Genomic DNA, 12022 nt, shown 5'->3' on the forward strand with positions numbered 1-12022 from the left:
TTGCCAGGGTTTGCAGGGAGAAGTTGGGGGTTGAGAGCTGTGGGTGCCGGTTGCGTCCAAAGGATTTTTGTCCTTCCTCTGTGCTGGGGCCAGGGCTGAGCACGTTCAGCACTAAGCCAGGTTTATGGGGTTACTGATGGCAGCAGGAAACCTTTGGGGAACCCAGCACCGTGCGGGTGATTCTGCAACAGATCTTGCTGCAGCAGGGCTTGGGGTGCACTCTGCACTGCTGGCACAGCAACGCCATCTGGGCTCAGCCCATGCATCCTCCTGGGTCTCTTGGGGTGTATGGCCAAGAGGAGATGTGTGGCTGTGTTCATTGGTTATGCCCTGCTGGGCATTAGGGTTCCTAAAGGAAAATCCCAGCCCTGGGAAGGCTCTCCAATGCTGCTGGGGGAGAGCAGCTATGTTGACGCTCTGCCGTTACAAGTATCTCAGAACTCAAGGTGTAGTCTCTGACATTAATGCTTTCCCCGTGAGACCATCCAAATCCCAACATCCCACACCCGCATCCCACTGCAGGAAAGCTGCAATGCCACAAGGCTGAGCCACCAGCCAGGACCACAGCCAGCAAAACATGGGCACCGGCGGCAGGACGGCGGTGGGGAGATGGGCTTGCTGGGAGGGCAGCACGAGCTGGCAGCAGCCTGCTGCATGGCATTGCTCACTGCTACCTTCCCGTGCAGCAGCTCGGGCTGGCAGCTTGCATGCGCTTGCATGCTGGAAGCAAAATCATCCTGAACAGTGCATTTCACCCTTTGCCATCACTTGTTATGTATTTTCTGGGCAAAATAACCCTAGCATTGAGCTTGATGTACAAGATTGCAAAATTGTGCATTGTGGAAAAATGGATCTGGGAGATGGCATGTTGGAGCCTGTGGGGCAGTGGTTTGCAGACAGCACCTCTCGTGGCCACCTCCTGGGGACATCTCCTGGTCCCCAGAGGCTCAGAGCCCATGGTACCTGCACTGGGCATGTTGTACCTCGGGTAGAGCTTGCCTGGGGCTGATGGTGAGGCACCAGCAAGCAGATTGCATGCTGGTTGCTCTCAATTGCTCTGCCCTCAGTGCTGGGGGGTTTCCAGCATGCCCCAGGGTTTCAGGCTGCCCCTTGCACTGCTGCTGTCTTCCTCTTGCTGCAGTACACCATGGCAAGGCTGCAAGCAGTCATGCATCTGGCCAGATTGCTGCTGCTTCACAGCCTGAACCATGACATAACGCAGGCCTTGGTGGATTTGCAGCCCTCAGAGCCACCCGTGAGCTGTGCAGGGAAGCAGCAGCATTAAATGTAGATGTGTGCATGGAGAGCCTGTGGGCAGGGCTTGTACAGCCCCTTTGAGTCGGTGTTGAGCTGCAGGGTGAGGACACGAGCATCCTGCTCAGTTCAGAGGGGACACCAAACTGCCTGGCCCCTCTGCTGGGGGCTAGAAGCCTAAATCTGCACAAACCATCCCCATGTAGGGATTGGTGCCCCGTGCTCATGGTGAGGCACCTTTGCTCTTTTTCTTACTTGTCTTTTAAGGGGAAAATAATCACTTCAAAATGGTTTTCAGTCCTGATCCAAAGCCTTGGGGACCTCTTCTTTTCACCCTTTACCCACAAAGCCTCATACTGGGCTGGGGCTCTAGCAGGGAACACCCCGGGTGGGTGCAGGGTCCCATCCTGCAGCTGACTAGCAAAGGCTCTGCTCTGTTGTAGGGTCGTCACGGGGCCCCAGCCCACTCACCATGGGGGCACAGGACACCCTGCCCGTCGCTGCTGCCTTCACCGAGACCGTCAATGCATACTTCAAGGGAGCCGACCCCAGCAAGTAGGTGCTGGCCGTGGGGTCTGGGCATGGGAGTGGGGGTTTGCGGTGGGAAGGGGGGAGCTTTCACCACTCTGTCCACTCTGTGCTGCATTTTGAGCCCTCCATTTCCTCCCCCTGGGTCTCTGTGCTCGGTGCTGCAGGTGCATCGTGAAGATCACGGGGGAGATGGTGCTGTCCTTCCCGGCAGGCATTACCCGACACTTTGCCAACAACCCCACTCCGGCGGTGCTCACCTTCCGTGTGCTGAACTACAACCGGCTGGAGCACGTCCTGCCAAACCCCCAGCTCCTCTGCTGGTGAGCCCCTACTCACACCCACGCTGCCAGCCTGGGCCAGGCAGCTCTCCGCAAGGGCAGGCTGCTTGCAAAACCACCTGCCAGCGCTGCTTTGCTGCAGGAGCGGCTTAGGGAAAGGGTTAATGTCCCCCCTCCCCCTGTTAATTTGGTTTTGGATGAGAGGTGAAGTCCTCGTGCTGTGCCAGGGGAGGGGCAGGGGGGGTTCTAGGAGAAATCTCTTCTCCAAAGAGCGCTCAGCACTGCTCAGCTGCACAGGGGTAGAGGGTTGCCATCCCTGGGGGTGTTCAGAGCTGTGGGGACGTGGCACTGAGGGACGTGGGCTGTGGGCATGGGGGGGTGGGCTGGGGGTGGGTTAAGGATCTCGGAGATCTGTTCCAACCTGAGTGATCTTGTGGTTCTACATTAACTGCTGGCAGTGACAGCACGCAGAGTGACACCAGCACAAAGGAGTTCTGGGTCAACATGCCAAACCTGATGACGCACCTCAAGAAGGTATCGGAGCAGAAACCACAAGCAACCTATTACAATGTGGATATGCTCAAGTACCAGGTATGGTGTTTTGCCAGGTTGAATTCTGCCAAAACCGTGTGCGGTGCTGTAGGTGATATGATGTGCAAGAGGTGGGGTTTCCATAGTGCAGAGGAGGTGGGGTTGTGCTGTGCTGGGGCTCTCGGTACGGCACTCAACTGGGGGCCCAGCACAAACTTACTATGTGGATGTGAGGCGTTGTCTCCTCTAAAACACATTGCAATGACTGAGTCTGTAAAATGGGATTTCTCCCTTCACCCCTACAGGAACTGAATGTTTTTTCTGTCATTTTGGAAGGTATCTGCCCAGGGTATTCAGTCTACTCCATTAAACCTTGCAGTGAGCTGGCGGTGTGAACCTGCAAGCACTGACCTGCGCATCGACTACAAATACAATACAGAGGCAATGACCACACCGGTAGCTCTAAACAACGTCCAGTTCCTCGTCCCTGTGGATGGAGGAGTAACCAAGCTGCAGGCTGTGCTCCCACCCGCTGTCTGGTAGGGATCACTGACAGATCACGCTCTTGCTGTGTGCTGAATCCAGCACCCAACCCAGCCCTGGCTCTTACACAAGATGGGGGTGGGCAGTCCAACTCTACAACCCCAAGTGATGTTTTCTCGCTTGGGTCCAACCCAAAACCATGTTCCCAAAACTGAAGTTCTGAAGCGTGGGCTGCCCTGAGCTTTTGGCAACATTTGGATGGGGTCCGAGCAGCCTCCTGCTTCCTACAGAAATGCTCTTGCTGGTGTGTTTGCAGGAACGCGGAGCAGCAGAGGATATTGTGGAAGATCCCTGATATCTCTCAGAAGTCAGAAAACGGAGGTAATCCTGCAAACACGTGTGCATGGGGCAGCGGGGACTCGGAGCACGAGTCGGCCGTTCCTCTTGTCCGCACACAAGCTGGGGGTGCCTGCAGGGGGAGGATGCTATTTGGAATCGGGAGCAAAGGGCCTGGGAAAAGCAGGGCATCAACCGGGACTGCTTTGCCAGCCAGAGCTGGGCTGCGGAAGGGTGTAAACAAACGCATTGGGTGGAAGTGGTGGGGGTGGGCGCAGCATCGGCTCTAAGGCTGATGGTGGGGGCTCTCCTGCAGGCGTGGGCTCGCTGCTTGCCCGCTTCCAGCTGGCGGAGGGTCCCAGCTCCCCAGCCCCCCTGGCGGTGCAGTTCACCAGCGAGGGCAGCACGCTCTCCAGCTGTGACATTGAGCTCGTCGGCGCCGGCTACCGCTTCTCGCTCATCAAGAAGAGGTTCGCGGCAGGTAGGTGCCGAGCCCTCCCGAAACGCCCCCCGCAGGGGCTGCTTTCCCTTCGTGGGATCCACACACGGGGGGCTCCGGAGGCGGTGGGTGGAGGAGGCTGGCTGATATCTGGTCCCGTTTCCAGGTAAATACTTGGCTGATAACTGAAGGGAACGCGTGGAAAATAACGTGGAAAATAAGCAAGGACTACTGTTGAGTGGAACGGGTTTTAATTCCAGCTTAAAACGAACTAAATCCTGCACTTGGGACATTTCTGTTGGAAGTGTCGACGACTTTCAGCTTTTTTTTCCCCTCAGAAAACACCGTCTTGCCCAGTCCTGCAGTATTTACTTCTAGATGTAACATTGTTAATGGTTTTAAAATGTAATTATTGTATTTGTAAATGGTACTCATTCCAGTAAGGCCGTATTTTGGAAGTTAGACACTTGAGTTTTAGCCTTTTACCATTCATGAAATGGATGTAATTCAAACCGTGGTATATAAATCTAATAGTAGTACTGTTGAATGGCACAACGCTTACAGAGGTAGATTACATTTTGTCAATATATACGATTCAAATACGGTGCGGAAAGCCGTGCTGGGGGGTGCCTCACCAAGGGAGCTCCTTCACTCCCCTCCTGCCCACAGTGTGTCTCGTGGTGGTGAATAAAGCTCTCCATCCTCAGGCTCGGCTGCTTGAAGTGCAGAGCAGTATTTCCATGCAGGTGGAGCTCCCAGCTCTGCCCAGCAGTGCCACTGTGGCTTTTGGGGATGCGTTCCCATTGCAGGCTCCGGGTTTTTGGTTGCGTTTCCACCATCCTTTGCTCGCTTCTTCTATTCATTTCCTCCACTTTCTGAAGGCCCCGCGGGTTTAGGAGGTGCTGTAAAGGTGTGCAGCCCCGTGCTCTTCCCTTTTAGCGATGAGGCAGGGAAAGGTGATATCTCTATTCCCAACTATTGAGAGGTGAAGGCAGCCCGACCTGACCCTGCCCAAAGCACTGGCACTGGGAGCAGCGGCCTCGTGGAGATGGGGAAACCTTCAAGAGCTGTGCAGAGGTGCAGAGCTCCTTTCGGAGGGGGGAAAGGAGGAGACAGCAACCCGTGCCCATCCTAAGGGAAAATGGGAATGTCTGGAGCTGTTTCAGCTCTGGGATGGCTCCTGGTTCGGGATGCGCATTGCAGGATGGGCGCTCTGTGGGCCTGTTTGTACAAAGTGTGAGTGCAGGAGGAAAGCAGGACTCGGTTACCCAACTCCACGCAGCTTTGCAGATGTGAAAGCAAAGCTGCCAGCAGTCCTGGCTGGAGCTCTGTGCCCTGCCCAGCTGTTTGCTCCCCTCTGAGATGGAAATGAGCGCTGTGACCCACCCCTTCCTGGCATAGGGCACAATCTGCAGTTTCTGCACCAGCAGCTCATGCTGTGTTATAAATAAACAATTGTTATAAACTCATGCTTCCAGAGGGCATCGATGCCATAGACCCGAAAATAGGGATTTTATAGTGTAAATATGACCAGAACATAGATACTTTACTTTATATTTCATTTGAAAGATGAGGTGTTTACATTAGCATCGGGATTTTAAATGCTTTTTAAGGAAAAAAGATGGAAACCAAATAACCCAAAGCTCCCCAGCTCAGCCCAGCTCCCTTCCTGCTGGTGCCACTCACTGCTGGGACCCGAAGCAGCGCTGTGGGTCAGGACCTTCGCATGGTGGTGTTGCCAATGCCCTGCATGGGGTTTGGGTTCGTTCTTTGCTGTTGCTTCCCCACTGAATGCTGCTCCCCGGTTCTGCTGCAGGGCTGCTGTGCGTTCATCCCTTAGCTCTGCTTCTTTACAAACCTTCATTTGGAAGCACACCGTGACCAAAATTGATGGCTTTCAAGGAGACAGCCAAGGTCAGGGATGGGGCTCTGAGACCCCACGGGGCTGTGGGTGTCCCTGTTCACTGCGGGGAGTGAGACCAGATGGCCTTTGAGGGTCCCTTCCAGCTCAAATGATTCTATCTATCTACGAACACCACTACATTGTACCTGCCCTACAAGAAACGACTGTCTTAAAGACTTCATTTCATCACCACAGTTATTCTTTCCTTCTTTCCTTTCACAAACTGAGAAGGAAGGCGATCCTTGTAGGGCTGAGGACTCCTCTGGCTGCAGTTGTTCTCATCCCTATTTCATTGCACAGAGAGACAAAGCCCTGTAGGAACAGCTGGGCTCTGGCAGCTTTAGCAGGCGCTTGGACTGCCTTATTGCTCTGTTAGACTTCTCTCTGCTGACATGCAGGAAGTCAGTGTGGAAATGCCATGCTAGAATTCTGTCCATAACCCACACAGGCAGATCCGAAACCCACCCACCCCTTCCTCCCAGCTCCAGCTCCACCCGGAGCGCTCTGTGGCTGATGAAGGTGCTCAGGTGCTTTGGTAGTGTGCGTGCATCCAAAAGAGAGCAGTGATTTGGGATGGGAATGGCACCAGGGCAGAGGGGGGCGTGGGGCTGCTGAGCTCAGAGGGACCCCCAGCCACCAATTGGGATCCCCAGGGCACGGCCCGACAGAAGCTCTATCGTTATACGAAATCCCTCGTGTACAAAATGTTTATAAATATTTGTGGATGAAGAAACACAGCTCTATTTTTCAGATTTAAGTTAAATAAGTTAATGAACGGCTGGCCTTTTTTTGCCTCGACGTGCAATGGGATCTGTTATACCCTTAGTCTACGACGGCCGAGGTACCGCTTCAGTCTGTGACGAAGACTTTGCTGCTCCCCCAATGTCCTCAGAGGAAAGCGATGAGAGCCGTACAGGTTTGGTGCCCACAGACCACGGCAGCAAAGCTTTGTATTTGACCACTGGTAATATGAATGTGTTGTATTGACTTGTGGAAGATAATCATGAGACAACATATTTTAACTGTTACTTGCCTTATAGATTAGGATACGGAGACGTGGATATCATTTTTGTACATAATGTTTTTTATAAATGTCTTTCCTCCATCCTCCCCTTCATCCATCCCACCAAATCTCAAATATGCAATTATTTACCACGCATAATATTGCAACAAATAAACCCCCGCCTCAGAACAAAGTTTATTAACCCTATACATGAGAGCCACACGAAACACCCCCTTCAGTTGCAATTTAAATGTGATTTTATTTTTCCCCGTTGGAAATAAACAGAACCCAGAAAACACGGCTTTATCTGTGTGTGTTTTGCTGCCATGGGCAGGGGAATCCCGGGGGGGATGGTGGATCACAGGGTTCCACTTCTCTGTGTCCCAGATGGCATTGCTGCTGGGGCCACACACCGCAACCCAGCTCAGGGATGGGGTCGGTACACAGAGAGATGTGGGGAGCTGCGTGGAACACGGGGACATCGAATCATTGAGGCTGGGAAAGACCACCGAGATCATCGATTCCAAGCGACCCACGGGGGCTGAAGGTCGTCTGATGGGCTGTGGGGATACACGGCGGCAATGGGCGCATGCAGTGCTTGTGGGGACACATAGGGACAATGGAGAAACCCGGGGGCTGTGGGAACACGCGAGGCCCACGGCTGCAAACACATGCAACGGCTGCGAAGACCCTTGTAGGCACCGGGGATCCACCAGGGCCCCGTGCGGAACACGAAGACCCGACCGACGCGGCTGCAGGGACTGATGGGGACCCGCGGGGGGAGGGAGGAGCGGGGGCCGGAGGGGCGGGCTGCGGCTGCCGGCGGTCTCTGGGCGGCGCTGCCCTCCGCGTCCCCTCCGCGGCTGCCGGGATGCGGCGCGTTGCGGGCGGATCGCCGCTCTCCTCCCGTCGGCCCAGCGCCTCCCGGGCCGAGCAGCGCGGCGGGGCCGGCGGCCATCCCGCTGCGGGTAGGGGACAGCGGTGCGGGGAGGGCGCGGGAGGCGTCGCGGCTCACTGTCCCCTCCCTCCAGGTCCCCCCAAGCGGTTCCCGGTGGCGGCGGTGGACGCCATCCTGAAGGCCGTGCTGGAGGGCTGCCTGCGGGAGCGGCGCTACGAGCCGGGGCTGTGCCGGGAGATGGCCGCGACCGTCAGCGAGGTGCGCTGAGCCGTGGGGCTGCTGTCCTGCTGGGAGGCCGGCGTCCCCCGGGCACGGCTGTGCGGCGGTTTGCTGCCTGTGTTGGTGGAGCGGGGCAGGAGGTCACCGCTTCGCGGCCGCACGGTGCCACGTGTGTGAGCTCCGTGCGGGATGAAGGCGCTGCTGGCCCTGAGCCGTGCGGGACGAAGGAAGGATGTCAGGGAAGTTCTTCACCCAGAGGCAGTGAGGCCCCAGCACTGCCCAGAGCTGCGGGTGCCCCATCCGTGACTGTGGGTGGGCCCTGGGCAGCTGGTGCTGGGGGACTCACCCAGCCCACAGTGAGGCTTTGTGGTTGCTTCCAGCCCAGCCGTGCTGGGGTTCTGTTGTTCTGTGCTCCTGCCCTGAGCCTTCAGCCTTACAGCTGGTTTGGCCCTGGAGCTCGGCAGCACGGGGCAAGCAGAGGTGCCTGCCAGTGTGAGTGCCCACGGGGAACTGATCTCTTCAAGAGCATGGTGCCCACCTGCAGTGGCTTCTTGCATAATGCCTGCACTTGTGTTCCTGGAGTGAAGCAGAGAGCTGTGCCTGCTCTTAACAATGGAAGTGTTGGTTCTCGTGCACTCACTGCTTTGGGGTTTAAAACACAGAGAGTTTGAAGTGCTGCAGTGGGCCCAGAGAGGCGGCGGTGCCCCAGCCCTGCAGACACCCAAGGTCAGGGATGGGGCTCTGGGCACCTGGTGGAGCGGGGGGTTTCCCTGCTCATGGCAGGGGGTGAGACCAGATGGCCTGTAAGGGTCCCTTCCAAGTCAAACAGTTCTATGATTGTCACCAGGACTGTCACAAGGGCTGAGCAGTGCCGGGTGAGTCTCAGCTCACCTCTCTCCTGCAGGTGATCAAAGCTCGGGTGAAGGACCTGGTGTTGCCGAGGTACAAGATCGTTGTGGTGACACACATTGGGCAGCTGAACGGGCAGGGCATGCAGATCGGCAGCAGGTGCCTGTGGGATCCTGCCACGGATACCTTTTCATCCTATGTCTTCAAAAACTCCTCACTGTTTGCTCTCGCAAATGTCTATGCTGTCTATTTTGAATAGCGAGGTCACTGCTTCTAGCAGCAGGAGAGATGGATTTCAGTCCAGGTGCTCCTGTTGCTGAGTGCAGCAGTGAAGGACCAAGGCAACATTCACCTGCTTAGAAGCGTGGCTCCCCTGAGCCATCACTGCATCCCCCAGGGCTGTCCCTGCTTAGTGCTTTTCTGTAGGATGCCATTTTACACCTTTAGCTGCTTTCAGTACCAGGTATCCATCTCACTTTGTCTCCTTGAATTTGCTGTGAGCACGTGATCCTCCAAGAAACCACGGGCTGATCTTTTAGAAGGCAGAACAAATGCATGTGGAACCAACACACACGATGGGGCAGCTCAGCCCCGGCCCCATGCAATCACTGCCCTGCTCACACAGGGTCCCGCTGTGTGGCCGTGCAGGAGATGGCTGACTGTCCCATCATTTACCACATCAAGCGGTAAATGCCCTTACATGGATCATGTTTGGAGTATCTCCATCCCACACGTCTGGCCCCTTTTATGCCCTGTCCACTGGGCAGGATGTTGGGTATATGGGAAATAAATCACGGCTCCTCCTGCATGTTTTGAGGGCGGCCGGGGCTCACTGTGCTGCCTGCTGCAGCAGCCCCATGCTGAGCTGCCCTGCAGGGCACCACATGCTCAGTGCTGTTCTCACTGTGGTACCTGAAGATGCTGGTTTCTACCCCCGTCTCACAGATGACACCCAGCCCCAAAAGCTGCTCTTGGATCTGTTGTAACTTGCTGTGTTATGGCTCCTTATGTGCAAAGACAGGAGTTAGATGGGAGGAGACGTTTGTGCTCGCTTCTAAACTGGCAGTGCTAAAACACTGTAATACTTTGGAGAATCCCAACAAACCCACCTGAGCTGTCGCTGCAGCTCCTAACACTCAGCCTTTGCCCCTCCGCGTAGCTGAAAGAATAAAGGTGCAACTAAAGAACGCAGCTGAAAGAACCGTGCTTTGCGTCATGATTGCTTTAATGCCTTCAAACAACGGCCGCAAACCTCCCCAGCAGCGCCGCGTTAGCACAGCAGGCTGATGTCCCTCTCGCTGCAGCCGACGCTGCAGCAGGACGTGGTGAGCAGTTTGGCCACCTCGCGTTTCTTGAGCACAGCCACCTTCCTGCTGCGCTGCACGTCGCGCTCCTCCTGGGCTCTGCCCTCCTGGCTCTGCTCAGCAGCAGCCTCCAGCCCCGCCGCTGCGAACGGGAAGAGCTCTGCGGAGCCGCCGCTCTCCTGGGCCGAGGGCAGGGAGCTCTCGCTGCTCTCTGCTGCGTGGAATTAGAAGCCGAGAGTTAGAAGTCAGAGGATGGAAGTAGAACAGCCCGTGCTTTCCTGAAACACGCATGTGCTAACAAATCCAGCACCCGAACTCAGGGCTGTTCACTTATGGGATGCTTCCAAAGGCGTGCATTCAAAACACCACTGCACACCTGGGCACAAACCCCCGGAGCTCACCCAGCTGGGGGGGCTGTCTGGCTCCATCTAGAGCAGAGCTTTCTGCCCCCTGGTAGCACACTGCAGATGGCAATGCTTTTCCTATTGAAAGCTGCTGCTACAACAGCACTGTCCAAGCAGGCAGATGTTATTGCATGGACAATGTGGGAAGCCCCTGCTCCTCATCTGTCTGCTTTTTTCTCTAGTCATTGTAATCAGGGTACAGATCTCCAGCAGTGTGTACAATGCCTGAGTGCACCACAGCGTGGGGAGGTTATTGCAGGGTTCGTGTCTCACATTCTATGTTCTTAGTCCTCATATCTCCAGTTGTTCATATAGTTTCTGGGTTTGGGTGGGGAACAGGGACATGCTCCTCGAGATGAAGTGGAACACGTGCTAACTGCAGCAGGGCTCCTGTCTGACATGTACATCTCATAGCACAGGGGGGTCCTGCCATAACCTTGGACCTGGCTGACAGTTCCTGGCAATGACTTGCAGCACCTGGATCCATACCTTTTCCATTTAGCAAAACAGCAGGTGGAGCAAAGAAAGCAAGCCGCGAGGGAACACAGATCACATATTCACTATGTGAAGCTGTGCTGTCTCAGGGTGAAGGCTGTGCTGCCGAGCTTGGGATGCACCTCCCAGGACAACACCTGCAGCTGGTTTCTCCTCCTGAGCCCCAGCACGGTCAGGCACACCCAGCACTGGGATAAGCCACATTAGCAGATAGCAGGGTGATGGGCAATGCGTTAATTAGTACTTACCAAACAGGTACTGGTAATTAGCCAGATCCCTCTTCCACCGAGAGCCGCCGCAGGTGAAGACGATGGCTCTGACGAAGTCTCTCCCACAGAGCTTCACAGCATTGCCCTCCCCTGCAGTGCTGTGCAGCACGGCCAGCAGGCAGAGTGCAGCCAGAGCCAGCAGCGTGTTCCTCATCCTGGGCTGTGGGGCTGGAAGGGCAGCGAAGGAGTGATGTGTGGGGCTGAGGTGGGGAATGCTGTGAGAAGCTCCCATTTATAGGGGAGGCCCATCCGCTCCACTGGGCAGCAACTCGCTGTGGGGTGACCTCATGTTTGCCAGAACCAATTGTGTTTGTGGTGATGTCTGATGTGCCTCGGGGGTTTGTTTGGGTGTTAAAGGCATCTTAGGACCGTATAACTGCTTTACAGTAGGAATACTTGTAACATAACATGTTTATAGGAAATGGGCTTACATCAGTGCTGTTAATGCATACGTGCAGCAAAAGTGTTTATTACGTGTTCTGTAGGTAATGGGTTTCACCTCCATGCAATTCCCTTGCAGCCCGTTGCCCAGCTGTGCCTGTTAGCACCGTGTGTGCCGTGGGGCCTTGCTCTGTCCATGATCCCAAACAAAAATGGGAATGGATTCCTTCCATGGGCACCCTCAGTTGCACACCCCTCCATCTCCCCTGCTTCGTGCTCCTGCTGAGCATCCCCTTGTGCTGCTGGTAGCTGTGCATTGTGCTTCAGAGCAGGCTGATGGCCAGGCAGCCCCTGTGCTGTGCAGGCAGAGAGCTGAGCAGAAGGGCATTGTGTGCTGAGCACGTGGGGCATTGAGCACAGTGAGCAAGCTGTAGAGATGCCGTAG

At 55.5% G+C, this 12022-nt stretch overlaps 3 protein-coding genes across 6 annotated transcripts in view; 2 read left to right on the forward strand and 1 right to left on the reverse strand.

Moving 5' to 3' along the window:
* The window catches only part of SGIP1 (SH3GL interacting endocytic adaptor 1), a 32985-nt gene extending 25927 nt beyond the window's left edge, over nt 1–7058 (forward strand). For all 3 annotated transcript variants that reach the window (XM_072343850.1, XM_072343848.1, XM_072343849.1), the window contains 7 exons: nt 1698–1809; nt 1950–2105; nt 2522–2654; nt 2931–3133; nt 3394–3458; nt 3730–3894; nt 4019–7058. In XM_072343850.1, coding sequence (XP_072199951.1) covers nt 1698–1809; nt 1950–2105; nt 2522–2654; nt 2931–3133; nt 3394–3458; nt 3730–3894; nt 4019–4041 — 857 coding nt within the window. In that variant the 3' untranslated portion in view covers nt 4042–7058. The remainder of the gene's footprint in view (nt 1–1697; nt 1810–1949; nt 2106–2521; nt 2655–2930; nt 3134–3393; nt 3459–3729; nt 3895–4018) is intronic.
* A 545-nt stretch (nt 7059–7603) lies between these two features.
* Nucleotides 7604–9919, forward strand: DYNLT5 (dynein light chain Tctex-type family member 5). 2 transcript variants are annotated; one of them, XM_072343329.1, is made up of 3 exons: nt 7610–7726; nt 7790–7914; nt 8780–9919. In XM_072343329.1, exons 1-3 carry the CDS (start codon nt 7630–7632, stop codon nt 8981–8983), a joined length of 426 nt encoding a protein of 141 aa, XP_072199430.1. In that variant the 5' UTR covers nt 7610–7629; the 3' UTR covers nt 8984–9919. The 2 variants fall into 2 exon arrangements, with proteins under 2 accessions (XP_072199429.1, XP_072199430.1); XM_072343328.1 differs by having other exon boundaries at nt 7604–7914.
* Nucleotides 9920–9953: 34 nt separating this feature from the next.
* On the reverse strand, nt 9954–11527 carry INSL5 (insulin like 5). Its single transcript, XM_072343720.1, has 2 exons — nt 11176–11527; nt 9954–10242 (listed from the first exon to the last, which is right to left on the reverse strand). Exons 1-2 carry the CDS (start codon nt 11426–11428, stop codon nt 9995–9997), a joined length of 501 nt encoding a protein of 166 aa, XP_072199821.1. The 5' UTR covers nt 11429–11527; the 3' UTR covers nt 9954–9994.
* Nucleotides 11528–12022: the final 495 nt, after the last annotated feature.

The sequence above is a fragment of the Excalfactoria chinensis genome, chromosome 8, assembly GCF_039878825.1.
Source record: "Excalfactoria chinensis isolate bCotChi1 chromosome 8, bCotChi1.hap2, whole genome shotgun sequence".
Classification (NCBI taxonomy): Eukaryota; Metazoa; Chordata; class Aves; order Galliformes; family Phasianidae; genus Excalfactoria; species Excalfactoria chinensis.

Coding starts and splice junctions, on each gene's coding strand:
- DYNLT5 (XM_072343328.1), top strand. CDS start 7,630: ATGCGGCGCGTTGCGGGCGGATCGCCGCTCTCCTCCCGTCGGCCCAGC. Junction 7,915..8,779: donor TGGCCGCGACCGTCAGCGAG/GTGCGCTGAGCC, acceptor TCTCTCCTGCAG/GTGATCAAAGCTCGGGTGAA.
- INSL5 (XM_072343720.1), bottom strand. CDS start 11,428: ATGGGAGCTTCTCACAGCATTCCCCACCTCAGCCCCACACATCACTCC. Junction 10,243..11,175: donor TAATTACCAGTACCTGTTTG/GTAAGTACTAAT, acceptor AATTCCACGCAG/CAGAGAGCAGCGAGAGCTCC.